Source organism: Salvia hispanica, chromosome 6 (genome assembly GCF_023119035.1).
Source record: "Salvia hispanica cultivar TCC Black 2014 chromosome 6, UniMelb_Shisp_WGS_1.0, whole genome shotgun sequence".
NCBI classification, from domain to species: Eukaryota; Viridiplantae; Streptophyta; class Magnoliopsida; order Lamiales; family Lamiaceae; genus Salvia; species Salvia hispanica.
In genome coordinates, this window is record NC_062970.1 from 6,183,069 (window position 1) to 6,197,002 (window position 13,934).

General features: G+C 36.8%; 1 protein-coding gene across 2 annotated transcripts; it reads right to left on the bottom strand.

The window, feature by feature from the left end:
• Positions 1 to 1,707: 1,707 nt before the first annotated feature.
• Positions 1,708 to 3,441, bottom strand: LOC125192826 (putative F-box protein PP2-B12). Of its 2 annotated transcripts, none has more exons than XM_048090487.1 (3): positions 3,110 to 3,441; positions 2,508 to 2,629; positions 1,708 to 2,371 (listed from the first exon to the last, which is right to left on the bottom strand). In XM_048090487.1, exons 1-3 carry the CDS (start codon positions 3,368 to 3,370, stop codon positions 1,912 to 1,914), a joined length of 843 nt encoding a protein of 280 aa, XP_047946444.1. In that variant the 5' UTR covers positions 3,371 to 3,441; the 3' UTR covers positions 1,708 to 1,911. The 2 variants fall into 2 exon arrangements, with proteins under 2 accessions (XP_047946444.1, XP_047946443.1); XM_048090486.1 differs by having other exon boundaries at positions 1,708 to 2,419.
• Positions 3,442 to 13,934: the final 10,493 nt, after the last annotated feature.

Sequence of the window (13,934 nt, forward strand, 5' to 3'; positions counted from 1 at the left end):
GATTCTAGTTAATCTTGATTGTTCTTCTGTACTCTGATAATTATTTATTGAAAAGTAAGATTTTCATTCAAGTTTTGGTGATTAAGCGTTTGTTTAAATTGTTTTATCCCCTTCATTTCTAAGTGGAGATTTTCAAAATTGTTTGTCCCATATCTGTTCCCCTCTTCTTTATTCCCACCCCTAGTCACGGTTTCCCTGCTTTGCTATTCTTAGCAAAGTGCGGTCGTGACAATAATAGTCCCTTCCATTTTTCGAGAGTAAAAGCAAAAGGCATTGTTGTTCTAAGTCAGTTTGAGCTTGAGATCATAGACATGTATTAAGGCCTAATTTTGTAGGATATGTTAAAGCTTTTTTTGATGAACTTAAATAAACTCGTGGGTGGGGGTAAATGGAGTTTGGAGACTGCCTACTTTCTTTAACAAGTAGGATCAAGTTGAAATGAATAACAAAATGGCTCATGTAATCTATATCTTACTTTGTTATCTCTTGTCTCTTTAGTTATCTATTTAAATATTATATCGATGGTCTCTTTAGTTATCTATTTATATGTATTTTACAATTATGGGATTAAAAAAGTCTCATCACTTCAGTGTTATGCTGAGATGTACTGTATAATGTTTTGGTTATTAGTTTGAGCCACCAGCAGGCACATTTTTTCAGCTACACTACAAAAGGGTAACAAACATAAAATGGTGTCATTTTTTGGTTGGACAGGAATGAGTAGGAATAGAGGGCTACGGGATGAAATGGTGAAAAAATCTATACAAACACTATCTCCACCTTTGCTATGATTCTGAACTCACTTAAACTTAGCAATAATAAGAGAGTGGTGGTGACTGTGGGTCCCACATTGTGTTGCTAGTATGGATTTTCTAACCCATATATATTGAACTGAATCTCTGCTTCCTTTGTCAAAGAACTGAATTTTTTTGACATGATTTAGAGTAGAACAAATTTAGAAACTGAATTATCTATGAGATCATGATTGTCCGATACTAGTATTTGTTTTGATATGTGACGAATACACATTTCACCGATAGGATCACAATAACAGAGAATGAAGAAATTAGTTCGAATTTTAAAACCAAGATCTGCCTACGAATGGAGTTATTTGCTTGGGACACTAGACAACGACGAATATGCAAATGCAATTGAAGAGGCATGGTAATATCTCTACTTTTTCATCTTTCTTACTTTATTCTCTCTTCATTAAATCACAAAACAACACTATATAAAATATCGCACCGAAATCCAGATGTTTTATATTTATTGGGACGAAGGGAGTGTTTGCTTTGCTAATGCAATCCCTCTTTATATAGGAAGGAGGTGTTATTCACATATGGAAAGATATCAATCTATTCTAGGTCATATCATACTAAGGATTATCAATCAATTATCCTTTTTTACAATTCATTTCTTTTGATGTACATACAGTATGACACTTCCCTCAAGTTAAGCAACAATTTCTTTTGATAGGGGCTTTTGTATAAGAATTTACATGAAATCGATATAAATCAAGAAAAATTGTACTACAAAAGAAAATTTTTAAAAAAAATCATGCTCCCTCCGTCCACCAATACAAGGCCAAGTTTAACAAGACATGAATTTTATGAATTGTAATAAAATATGGGTGGAAAAAGTTAGTAAAGGTGAGTTCTATTTTATTAGCTTTATAGTAAAATATGAGTGAAATAAAGTCAATGAAAGTAAAAAAATAAATAAGACATTTATTAGTAGATGGACTAATATAACAAAATACTCAAGGCCAAGTAGAAATTATTGATGGGTAGAGGGAGTATTTATTAGGGGATTAAGCACCTAGCCCTACGCCACTTACCTCAAATCCATGAAACCAAGTGTCCTACTATTATTACACAAGGCAATCAAGCATTAGTTAAGAATACTAAAGCATCATGACTTGGGCCTAAACTCAATGCCCTGAACGATGAGACCCGACTTCCCTTGATAGCCTTCCCTCCCCAACAGCATCGTCTCCACCACGCCGTCGTCGCCTCGATCGTTATAGAAGCTTCCCAACTCCACCTCCATCCACCCATCACCTCTCCCCACAGATACCCTTCCAATCTGCTCAAATCCATCGGGGCGTTGCAGGTGCACCTTAGCAATCTCCGTCAATCCGTCCCCTATCCTCACCGGCGCCTCTCCAGTCCGGCTGTGGCGGTCGCGATCATTCTCCCGCGCAAAGTGACCGAGAATAGCTGCCCTCTCATCATCACCATCGACTTCATCATTCGTGAACCTCACAAATGCATTTGCTGATTGGAGTCCGTAAGGATTCCGGCCTAGCTTGAAGACAAGATAACATCCGTAGACGGTGTCGGAGGATAGCATCCGTGTGTTTATAGTGCCTCTGATTTCAAGCCAGCAAACAACTTTCAACAGAGCAACCTCTGAAAATCTTCAGTTGCTTAAAAACCACATTTGGTAAACGAACCCATGTTTTTTATTTATTGAAAAATGTGGGATTGGGATTGTGAAGAAGGGACCTTGAATCCGGATGGGATGTCAGCTTCCAGTATTGTGGGATGTCGCGACACCAGATAATTACCAGCTCTCTTGCTCCAACCATATAGCATTTCTTCCCATTCCTTAGTTTCACACTAAAGCTCTGTTTCAAAGTTATAGATGAAATCAACGACAAATTAATTTTTTGGCCCACGTTCACTCCTCTATATTGTCATTATAATATAACCTTTTTATTCTCAATTAAAGATTGGCGAACGTCCTAACCCAGATTTTCTTTTTTCATGCGTTAAATGAGTATATCGAAGAAAGAATTTGTACATTATGCATTATTTGACTAATTCATTTTCTGCTCAAATAACTAATCAATCAATTAAAACAAGGTGATGCTTTCCTGAATCCTGATCTAATTTTAGAAGACTTGGGTAAAATAAATTTATCAGATTCCTAATCGAATTTCAGAAAATTCCGGTAAAATAAATTTATCAAACAATTATGTTATATATTTCAGAAAACCCAACATAATTACTATGTACATTATCTTAGACAGACTGCAATTTAATGTAAATATTCTAGTACTCATATATAGTAGCATGTATTTTGTGAGTGAAGGATGAAATAATACCAATTTTCCGGCGTCGAGAAGAATAGGAGAGTTGCAAAGGCTGAAGTAGAGCTCTTTGTTGTTGGCGTAGACCACCGGAGATACAGATCTTGATATAATTTCCGGCAAATCCTCCGGCAGAAATCTGACCCAAACAGCGTCGGAATCAGCGGCGGATTTAGAGCCTTTTGAGACCGTAGCGAATCTTGAGGCATCCGCAGGCGAAGTTCGCTGCAGAATCTCCGATAAACACTCCTCCGGTAACGTAGATAGAAGATCCATTCAATCTGTGCAATTTGGCAATGGATGAAACCAACCAGGAGAGTTCCTCACAACTCAGAAACCAATTAATACTAGTTGTACTACTAAACCTCGTGATTTAATTTTATAATTATACTATCAAATTTGCTGACCAAAAATGTCGTAAATTAAGGGTGTATGAGTGTCCGGTCAATGCAACTATGAATGTCTTTAACAGGACACTGTGTAAATGACTCGAATTTTAATATAGAATCGATAAAGTAAAAGAGAAGTAGTGTCAGTGGAATGTAGGGTTCATATTATCAGTAAGAAAGAAGGGAATAAAAAGTAAGAAATAAGTTAACTTTCCTTTTATAAATGTGTCCTATTTTTCATAGACAACAAAAAATGGCAAATGTGTCCTATTTTTTTTGGACGGATGGAGTAACTTTTAGCTGAAGTGGTTAATGCAACCGGCTTTAATTATTCTTGTACTCGTGTATTCACTTGTACAATATAATAGTACACACTCCGTCTTATAATAGATCACATACTTGGAAATTAATACCAGATTTTAGAAAATAATGTTCTATGTGTTAAATGGAGAGAGAAAATAATATATTTATATTAATGTGAGAGACAATTTTTTCTAGAAAAGGAATTGTAACATTTTTTTAGGACAAACTAAAAAGGAAAGCGTAACATTTATTATGGGACGGAGGGAGAATTAGGTTATTGTGGCAATTCAAATTGCTTCAACTATTTTGTGTTCAGTTGCTCAAATGTCGAAGCATTACAAAGATTGATGCATTATACATATTCGAATGAGCTAAGTAGCAAAGTACATTTACTGACGTATGGAGGGTGGTGACCTTCGTCAACTTTACAAAATAGCAGTAATTACTCTGTGACCTCTGTCAACACGGTGTGGATCAAGAAAATCAACTTTTAGGGTATCGTCTAATTTTTTCTTATGTACTACAGCCTCCTCCCCCCATCCTTCATTTATAATTTTATTTTGACATCGTACGGATTTTAAAATATTACTCCTTCTGTTCCTTCATAGTTGAGTCATTTTTCCATTTTGTGGAGTTCCCTATTATGAGTCGTTTCCATCTATAGTAATTTTTTCCTCTCTCTTACTTTATTCTCTCTACTTTATTCAATTTTTACTTTATTCTCTCTGCCTTTTTCTCTTTCTTACTTTTTTATTTATTTATTTAACACACTCAACATTCATTTCTTAAACTCCGTGTCGAAAAGTTCCGTCTCAACTATGAGGGAACGGAGGGAGTATTTAATTTTGTGAAGAAACATGAAAAAATGAGTTAGTGGAATATGAACCCTACTTTTATATACTTTCTTCGTTGTAATTAAATGTTTCATTATTCTTTTTTCGCGTCCGTCCGCTAATAAATGTCTCATTTCACTTTTACTATATTTAGTAGATGGACATTACATTCTACTACCTCATTAAACACACATTTTATTACAAAATTAATATACAAACATAGGTCTCACATTCCATTAACTTCTCTACCCACTTTACTACATAAGTCAAACAAATTCTTAAAACTTATGCCAGTCAAATATGGGGTATATAATCATGGACGAGGGGGAGTATAAATTTTGTAATAGAATGTGACTTTAAATCACAGACACCCTAAAATAGCGAAATGGAACCTTAGAGCATCCACAGTAGGGGCGGCGCGCCGGCCGCCCCGGAATCGCCTTAGCCGCGGCGAACTATAGTGGACGAAGCTTCCGGCGCGGCGTGGACATATGGGATGGGGCAGAAGGCCCTCCGCCACTTACTCGCTGAGGACGCGCCGAGAGTCGGCTAGCCACGGCGGTGCCCGCGGCGGTCTATTGTGCGGTGGGTGAGCCGCGGCGGCGCCGATTTTGAATTTTGATTTTTTTCTTTTTTTTTCGTTTTCAAAAGGAAGAGAGAAAGGGGAGAAGAATGAGGAAGAAGATGAAAAGTAGGATTTTGAATGGGTTAATTTTGGGCTTTTTTAAATGAGGAAGAATTATAAGTTAATTTTCCTTTTTTGAATGTGCCCTATTTTTCGTACACAACAAAAAATGGTAAATGTGCCTCATTTTTTGTGGACGGAGGAAGTAACTTTTAGCTGAAGTGGTTAATACAACCCGCTTTAATTAATTCTTGTACTCGCGTATTCACTTGTACAATATAATAGTACACCATCCGTCTCATAATAGATAACATACTTGGAAATTAATACGATATTTTAGAAAATAATGTTTTGTGTGTTAAATGGAGAGAGAAAATAACATATTTATATTTATATTAATGTGAGAGATAATTTTTCTAGAAAAGAAAATGTGACATTTTTTGTAGGAACTAAAAAGAAAAGCGTGACATTTATTATGGGACGGAGGGAGAATTAGGTTACAGTGGCAATGCAAATTGCTTCAATTATTTTGTATTCAATTGCTCAATGTCAGTATAGTTAAATAGTATTTTAAAAATCAAATCGATAAGCGAACTAATAAAGCTCTCGGTTAATAGTTAAAATTGGTCTAACCAGTTAAACTATTAGTCAAACCAGATAATATAACAAATAAAATATAGGGTTGCGTTAAAATGACAATACCTCTTAGAGTATATCATACCACCATTCCTAGTCAATCATTTGTACACGTGGATGAATAATCAGCTGTCATGTGGAAATCATAAAAAATGTTCAAGAGTAAATTTCCTCGGCCAACAATATCTAATACACTATACAGCAATATCCAGTACACTAGACAACAATTTACAGCAATTTTTTCTCGGCCGACAATATCCAATACTCTAGATAGAAATCTATAAATTGTTATGTAGCGTTTATAATATTGTTGGATACATGGTGTCACCGTATCACTTTAAGAAGTGTTGTCAATTCAACACAAACCTATATATATAGAGAGTATATGATTAATTATATGTTATAAATAAATGAAAAAATATTATTAATTATGCATCACAAAAAAAAGACCATAAATAAAAGATTTAATGAAATATTATGTTTACAAATGATAAAACATAATTTAAATTTAGTGGAATATAAACATAGTTAAATTATAAAAATGTAAAAATTTATTATATGAGAAACTATCATTATACATACTACCTCCGTTTTTTAAAATTACCAATTATTTCCATTTTGGGTCATTTCTTAAAAATAGAAACCTTAGAATCTTTCTATTTGAGGGCATAGACCCTACAATCCACTAACTCTACTTTCACTACTTTTTCTCTCCCTCTTTCTCACTTTACTCATTTTTCTTTTCCTCTCTCTTATTAAAATCTTCTCACTTATTTTACCAATTGTGCATTAAAACTTGTGCCGTTTCAAATGTTTCTATTTTTCAAATACGGAGGTAGTAGTAAATATTATTGGGGTTATGATCAAATTTGAACTAATACTTCCCCCGTCCATAATGACCGGCACGAGTTTTTAAATAATTGTTTAACTTTGTAAAATAAAGTGGTAGTTAAAGTTAGTGCAATGTGGGCCCTACTTATATAAGGATTCTAGGAGTAATTTTTATTTCAGTTTTCATATATGTTGATGGATAGATTTTTTATGAGCAAATGTATCAAAAAATTTCAATAAAATGCATATAAAATATCAATAAAAATGTGTTTATATTTTCGTGTAATTGTGTTGAAATCTCATGTCACTATGTTGATATTTTTAATACACTATGTTCATATAAAAAAAAACCTACGAAAATTATGATATGTGAAAGTAGGTATGTTCCTTAGTGCGTACAGAAGGAAATAATAGGTTCCCTAGGTCCAGCAAATCCACTAGATCACGCGGTCTAGGAACTCGTTGGTCGCAGGAAATCCTGGTCGTCGGACACACAGAGCACTTCTTTCAAAAACCCTCAACCACTTTACTAAACCTAGTATAGAGAAGTAGGAATCGATCCCACTGAGAAGGATGCGTAATACTCATGTTCAAGGATTTGGATTTGTTTTTAGTGTTGGCTGTTGCCACACATTTTTTCTTGGGTTGAGGAAAACAAATTAAACTTGACTTGGAAATCTTTAAACTCCTAAGCTAATAGCTAGACCTAGGCGAAATAATAAGAGAACGTTACGAGAAAATTAATTGCTCGATCAACAGATCTAAGAAAACTACTCCAATTACCTAGACCTAGGAAATAAACTGACTGTGGGGACCATGACTGAAAAAGCAGAGTACGTACGAAAAGCTGGCAGAATAACTAACTCTAGTACTAACTAACAGCGACATCATCTTCTACAACCAAATTGCGTAAAAACTCATAAGAAAATCAACATGAACGAAATCAAAGCAGAACAAACTAAATCTAAGTCAAATTTATGCATAATCAACGAAGAACTAAACAGATCTGCAGACGCTAGACGAAGTAAAATAGAAAACAAGAAGAAAACTCAAATCCATCTAACAACTTCCTTTTCTCACTTCGGTTCCAACCTCAGACACTAAATCCACTCCGTATCCAAGCGTCCAACACAAACTCCAACCAACAGAAACACTTCATCACTTCAGATTCGAACAACAACCTCCAATCAGTCAATAAACCACAGATCTATCACCGAATTCCCATATCAAACACCACAACATCAAAATAAAACAGAGATCGACATAATACTTGTTAAAATAAACTTCCAGCAGCGAGATCTACGTAAATCAACTCAAAATATCACAACTAAACACAAATCAACAAAGCGAAAAGATAACGAGTATCATCAACAGCCAAGTCGACTCCCAAAAGTGAAGTTCGACCGCAAAAGTGCAGAACAAACGGAATTAAAAGAGATTGTATCTTCGTCCACACGCGGACGGTGTTGCAACTGCGAAACTTCTAAAGAAAATAACCCTTCGTAACCCGACTACCCCAGATCTTCCATTCCCAAGTGTGTGTTATGTGTGTGAGCTAAAAGAGAGTGAAATAGTGATATGATGTGCGTTGCATGCTCTTCTATATATAGGCGTTGGAGTGGGGCCAGCGAGGTATAGATTGACTTTGTTGCCCTCAGCTATTGACTCCTTCGGTCACGCCTTCTTTTCTTTTAAATCCTGCTCACTTCACTTCATTCCTTTGCTAGACCATCTCCTTCAAAGCATTTCCTCGATCTAGCGATATTTTACACACACCTGGCTTAGGAAACGTGTTAGACCCAGCAAATTATAACGCTTTTCACCATATAACCGATGTATGAAATTAGCCTTATCAATATGATAAGAAAATGACGATATTGCTACTTTGTTGATATTTTGTATATTATTTATTGAATTTCATTATGTTTAATCTCATCCACTCATCTCAAAGTCTAAGGGTGTAGATTCGGTCTTAGTTTTGGATTAGGATGCTAAAAGCACGAGGACCCTAATATGAAAAATATACAGGAGTCCCGTTTTCTTATTTTAGTCCGTCCGTGAATAAGAGTGCCGGTTCATCTAGGGTGTCCACACTAGTTTGGCCATTGCCAAGCCCAAGCCACAAAAACTTGGCCAAGGCCAAGAAACTTGGCCATGCCAAAAAAAACTTTTCCATCCTAATAGTGGACAAGCCCAAGCCACAAATTAATTATTTTTTCTATTTTTTATATATTTTAATTTAACTAGAGTAATATTGAACTCTCCCCATCCAAATCCGAAATTATAAGTAATCCGGGTTTCCGTTTTAACTTTCATTTCCCGCGCTTAAGATAAAAATGTCCATTAATTAATTAATGTATGCTATGAACTTAATTAATTAACTTCTTATTAATTCCAAGAGTGGACTTAGCATGAAACGCTTATTTATTATTCATAGAGTAATCAAACTCCAACTAGCTAGGTTCCGAATAATAAAACCTTGTTTCGCGCTCCTCTTGAGGACATTATCAAACGAGACTCACATCGCGCACGATTCAATATAATAGCAATCCTAGCACCGCTAGATATTAATCACCACTACCCAATATATCGGGATCATTGGGTTACGAAAAACCCGCACCATTTGATAAGACAAAGTAATGCATAATCAATACCGTATGCTCAATGCTAACCTAATTGATTAAGAAACAAATATTTATCAAGACCTCGCCTTTCAGTAGATAGCCTAAGGTCAAGTGCTATACCACACCAATGTCATCTTATTTTAGTAAGGCTTAGAAATATGCGGACTGACATTGCAACCTTTCTCGATGGATAGTCTAATTCCAACTAGGTTGTGAAATTCTTCTTTTTCTTTGTTTAGGACTGACCGTGTTACCTTAAAGTGGACGCCGCCCACAACCGGTCTACTAAAACAAAGACTTAGACTTTGTTAAGTTAACTTATACATTTAAACATGCATAAACATCCATTAAATGTAAAACAAAACAACATTATGACAAAAATAATTTGTTTTATTCCTTGAAAAATAAAATAAGAGTTTTACAGTATTCAATCACTCGAAACATGATTTCTAGTATACAAACTCTAAGGCGACATCATTTTCGTGCCAAACTCGTACCGGGCACCGTAGAATGGCCCATCGCGATTGGAGGACACCAAAAGCTCGCTCAACATCCTTCCTAGTACCCTCTTATTTTACCGCGAAATAGGATTGCCTCGGGCCAACGAGGGTATATCCCATCGGCCAAATAGTATGCCATGTTGTACTGCGTGCCGTTGGCCACGAATCTGACCGAAGGACCCTCACCCCGGCACTCATCATTGAAGAGATGAGACAACTTTAGAACGTTGATTTCGTTATTCGACCCTGCGACACCAAAATACGCATGTCAAATTCACAAACGGTAGTCAGCAACGGCTTCCAGGATCAACGTGGGGTGTCTCCCTTTGAATCCAGAAGTGAACTGCCCCTTCCAAGCCACCGGGCAGTTCCTCCACTCCCAGTGCATGCAATCGATACTTCCCAACATCCCTGGAAAATGGTGCACCCTCCCGTGCATATCTATCAACCTCTGGTATTCATCAACATTTGGCTTCCGTAGATACTCCGAACCGAAGATAGCCTGGATGCCACTACAAAACTGTCTCAGCGCCTTTAGGGAAGTCGTTTCACCCATCTGTAGGTATTCGTCGAACATGTCAGTGGACCCGGCATAGGCAAGCTGCCTAATTTCAGCAATACACTTCTGATATGTCGACAATCTGATACGCTCGGATTTTGCACTGTTTTAAGGCCATTATTTGATCTGTTTTTAATGTCAAAGTTACATTACATGTCAATTATTTGCATATTTCATACATTTTGCTATTTTGACATGTTTTGTGAGAAATGGGCATACTTGAGCCTAAAAAGGGAGTAAAAACGCGAAGTAGGAAATCTGGAGTTTCAGGTAGCGCCCAGCGACCGCCGGACAGGCCCCAGCGACCTCCGGAGGTCATAGAACGCCATGAAGTGCGTGGAGACCGTCACAAAAGAGTCAGAAGCTTCTGATTAACGCGCGGTGACCGCCGGCTAAGGTGCGGCGCACGACAGCTGTTTTAAAACTCAATTTTCCGGCGATCCTGAAGTCCGATCAGGGCGTTCTATATGTCATTCTCTTCGTCTTCGAAACAGCTTCGCGTTGGTACTAAGATCATCTTAATCGGAGTTATGTGGAGAAAGTTATGGTCGTTCTACCAAAATTGTGCAAAGCTGTCAAGTGCATAATTTTAGGCGGAAATTTAAAGAAGGATATAAGATTATCTGTCAAGTACATATGAGGCACGAAATTTACCTTCTCCAAACCTTTTTCAAGCCTATAAATACCTCATAACCTAATTCATATTATTCACCAATCTTAGAGCCTTAAATCCATCCCCTACCTTACACATAAATTCATCCATCTTCTACAAGGAGCATAGAATTCAAAGGAGATCAAGCAAGAGCAAGATTAATTCTTCCGGGTTTTATCTAGTTTTTGTTAGATTGAACATGTCTTATTTTGCTTATATTTATTTATATTATCTGTCTATGGATAGCTAAATTTATAGAATCCTTGGGGATGAAAACAAGTTCCAATTGTGTGTCCAAATATTATATGAGACTGAGTATATGGTAGACAGTCTGTAAATCTATTCTGTGTATTTGATATCACGGTACTGACCTTTAGCTATACTAGATCTACCCTATATACTTGCAAGTATTTTTAGTGTTAATAAAAAGTACATCACAATCCGATTCAGCCGGGTGCATAATTGTGTTAATGTTTTAGTATGTCAATGAAGTATGATTGCTTTGTTTATAGTACTAAATTTTTTAAAGTATTCTAATCAACATTTTCTTTTTGAAAATTTTATGACTCGTGTATTGCCCTGTAGTGGGTCAATTGCCCTTATTTAAATATGTTCTTCTATACTCATTTTTCTTTAAATTTATATATTTATTTGAGTTCCTTCTTAAATGTCCCTTCTCAATTCTTTAATTATTTGCTTATATATATTTTTGTCCCGCTTGAGTTTAATTTCTGATTTCGTCCCCGAATACTAATTTCTCAAAACCACTACTTTTTTTTATGGAATGATTTAAATTTGCAAGCCTTATTCCAAATAAGTTACTGCTAACCAACTACAAAGTCCAATAGTACACACGACAAGTCAATAAGACATAATAAGCCTAAGGATTGGAAAATGAAGAAATGAGTCATGACTTGGGCCTAAACTCAATACCCTCAACGATGAGACCCGATTTCCATTGAGCATTCGTCGCCAACAGCCATGTTTCCACCACGCCGTCGTCACCTCGATCGTTATAGAAGCTTCCCAACTCCACCTCCATCCATCCATCACCTCTCCGCCGAGCTACTCTTCCATTCTCCTGCTGCTGAGACCCATTATTGGCTTGCATCCTTACCGGCGGGGACGGATGGGAGTGGGGTTGCCGTCGACCCCACGGTCGGTAGATCCAACCCCACGAGTTTCGTTTCCCGGATCTGTCACTGCTTACTGGCGGCTTTCCAGTCGGGTCACGCCTGAAGGGATCAAGAACAGCTTTTCTCCCATCGCCACCACTGTCGTAGCCTTGGTCGCTTCCAAACTCCTCCTCACCTCTCTACACAGCTACTCTTCCATAAGGAAGCTATTAGAAATGGGCCACTCACCCCTTAAAAGGCCTCATAAGGAGGAGGGTTATCCACACTTATATAGATTAGACTGGATCATCACCAAGTCGATGTGGGACAGAATTTAGAGAATATAACACGCCCCCTCACGTGTGGGCCGGAAAGGACATCGGTCTTCCATCACGTGGGTAGGCAATGCTAGAGATAAGAGAACCATCATCGATGTGGGCCGGAAAGGACATCGGTCTTCCACTCGTGAGGTAGATAAGAGATAAAGAGAAAACCATCATCGACTTGGGCCCGCTCTGATACCATATTAGAAATGGGTCACTCACCCCTTAAAAGGCCTCATAAGTGGGAGGTTTATCCACACTTATATAGATTAGATTGGATCATCACCAAGTCGATGTGGGACAGAATTTAGAGAATTTAACAGAAGTTGCAGGTGCACCTTCGCAATCTCTGTCAAGCCATCGCCTGGCCTCACCGGCGCCTCTCCAGTCCGTCTGTGGCGGTCGCGAGCATTCTCCCGCCCGAAGTGACCTAGAATAGCTGCCCTCTCATCATCATTCATGAATCTCACAAATGCATTTGCTGATTGGAGTCCGCGAGGATTCCTGTCTAGCTTGAAGACAAGATAACATCCGTAGACAGTGTCGGAGGATAGCATTCCTGTGATTATAGTGCCTCTGATTTCCAGCCAGCAAACATCTTTCAACATAGCAACCTCTGAAAATCTGCAATCACATTTCTTACTTGTTAAAGGAAAACATGATTTTTTCTATTGATAAATGTGGGATTGGGATTATGAAGAAGGGACCTTGAATCTGGATGGGATTTCAGCTCCCAGTATTGTAGAGTGTTACCCCAATAATTACCAGCTCTCTTGCTCCAACCATATAGCATTTCTTCCCATTCCCTTTTTTCAGAGTAAAGCTATGTTCATAGTTACTTCTCTTTAATATAACAAACAAATCTAATTTGATCTAATACTAATATAGGAGTACTTGCCTTGGAAAATTTTAAAACATAACAATAATATAGGACACTAAATAAAGTATCCTTAAATTAATGGTAAATTTACTTAATGTTTTTGCTTGTTAAGACGCTTTCCATTTGCATTCTCTAATTTTAGTTGAGATATCAATAATAATGACATTTTTGAAGCGTTGATGGTGTATTTGTATTTAGAAACACAAATTAACATCCTCATATGCATTAAAAACGTCGTGTATTAATTTCAACTGCATGTTATCAATTCTAAATTACCTTTCTCAATTTCATAAAAAAGTTTTTTTAAAGAACTATTCCAAATTATTTATTTTGCAACTGGACAATTTACGGTTCTTGATGCTGCAATATGTACGAGAAAATCTAAGTAAAAGTTTATAAAGAATTAATCAAGCAAAACATATGACTGTAAAATATTTGGATGAGTTGGGATGCAAAAGCTCTCCTATACCTAATCATGGTGAACGAACCAAAACCTTCCGAAAAATCTGACTATCTTTCAAGGACGATGGTAGTATTAAAGTCTATTTAATATGATTTTTTTAATTTGGA

Coding starts and splice junctions, on each gene's coding strand:
- LOC125192826 (XM_048090486.1), bottom strand. CDS start 3,370: ATGGATCTTCTATCTACGTTACCGGAGGAGTGTTTATCGGAGATTCTG. Junction 2,630..3,109: donor TTCTCGACGCCGGAAAATTG/GTATTATTTCAT, acceptor ACTTTGAAACAG/AGCTTTAGTGTGAAACTAAG. Junction 2,420..2,507: donor ACATCCCATCCGGATTCAAG/GTCCCTTCTTCA, acceptor AAGCAACTGAAG/ATTTTCAGAGGTTGCTCTGT.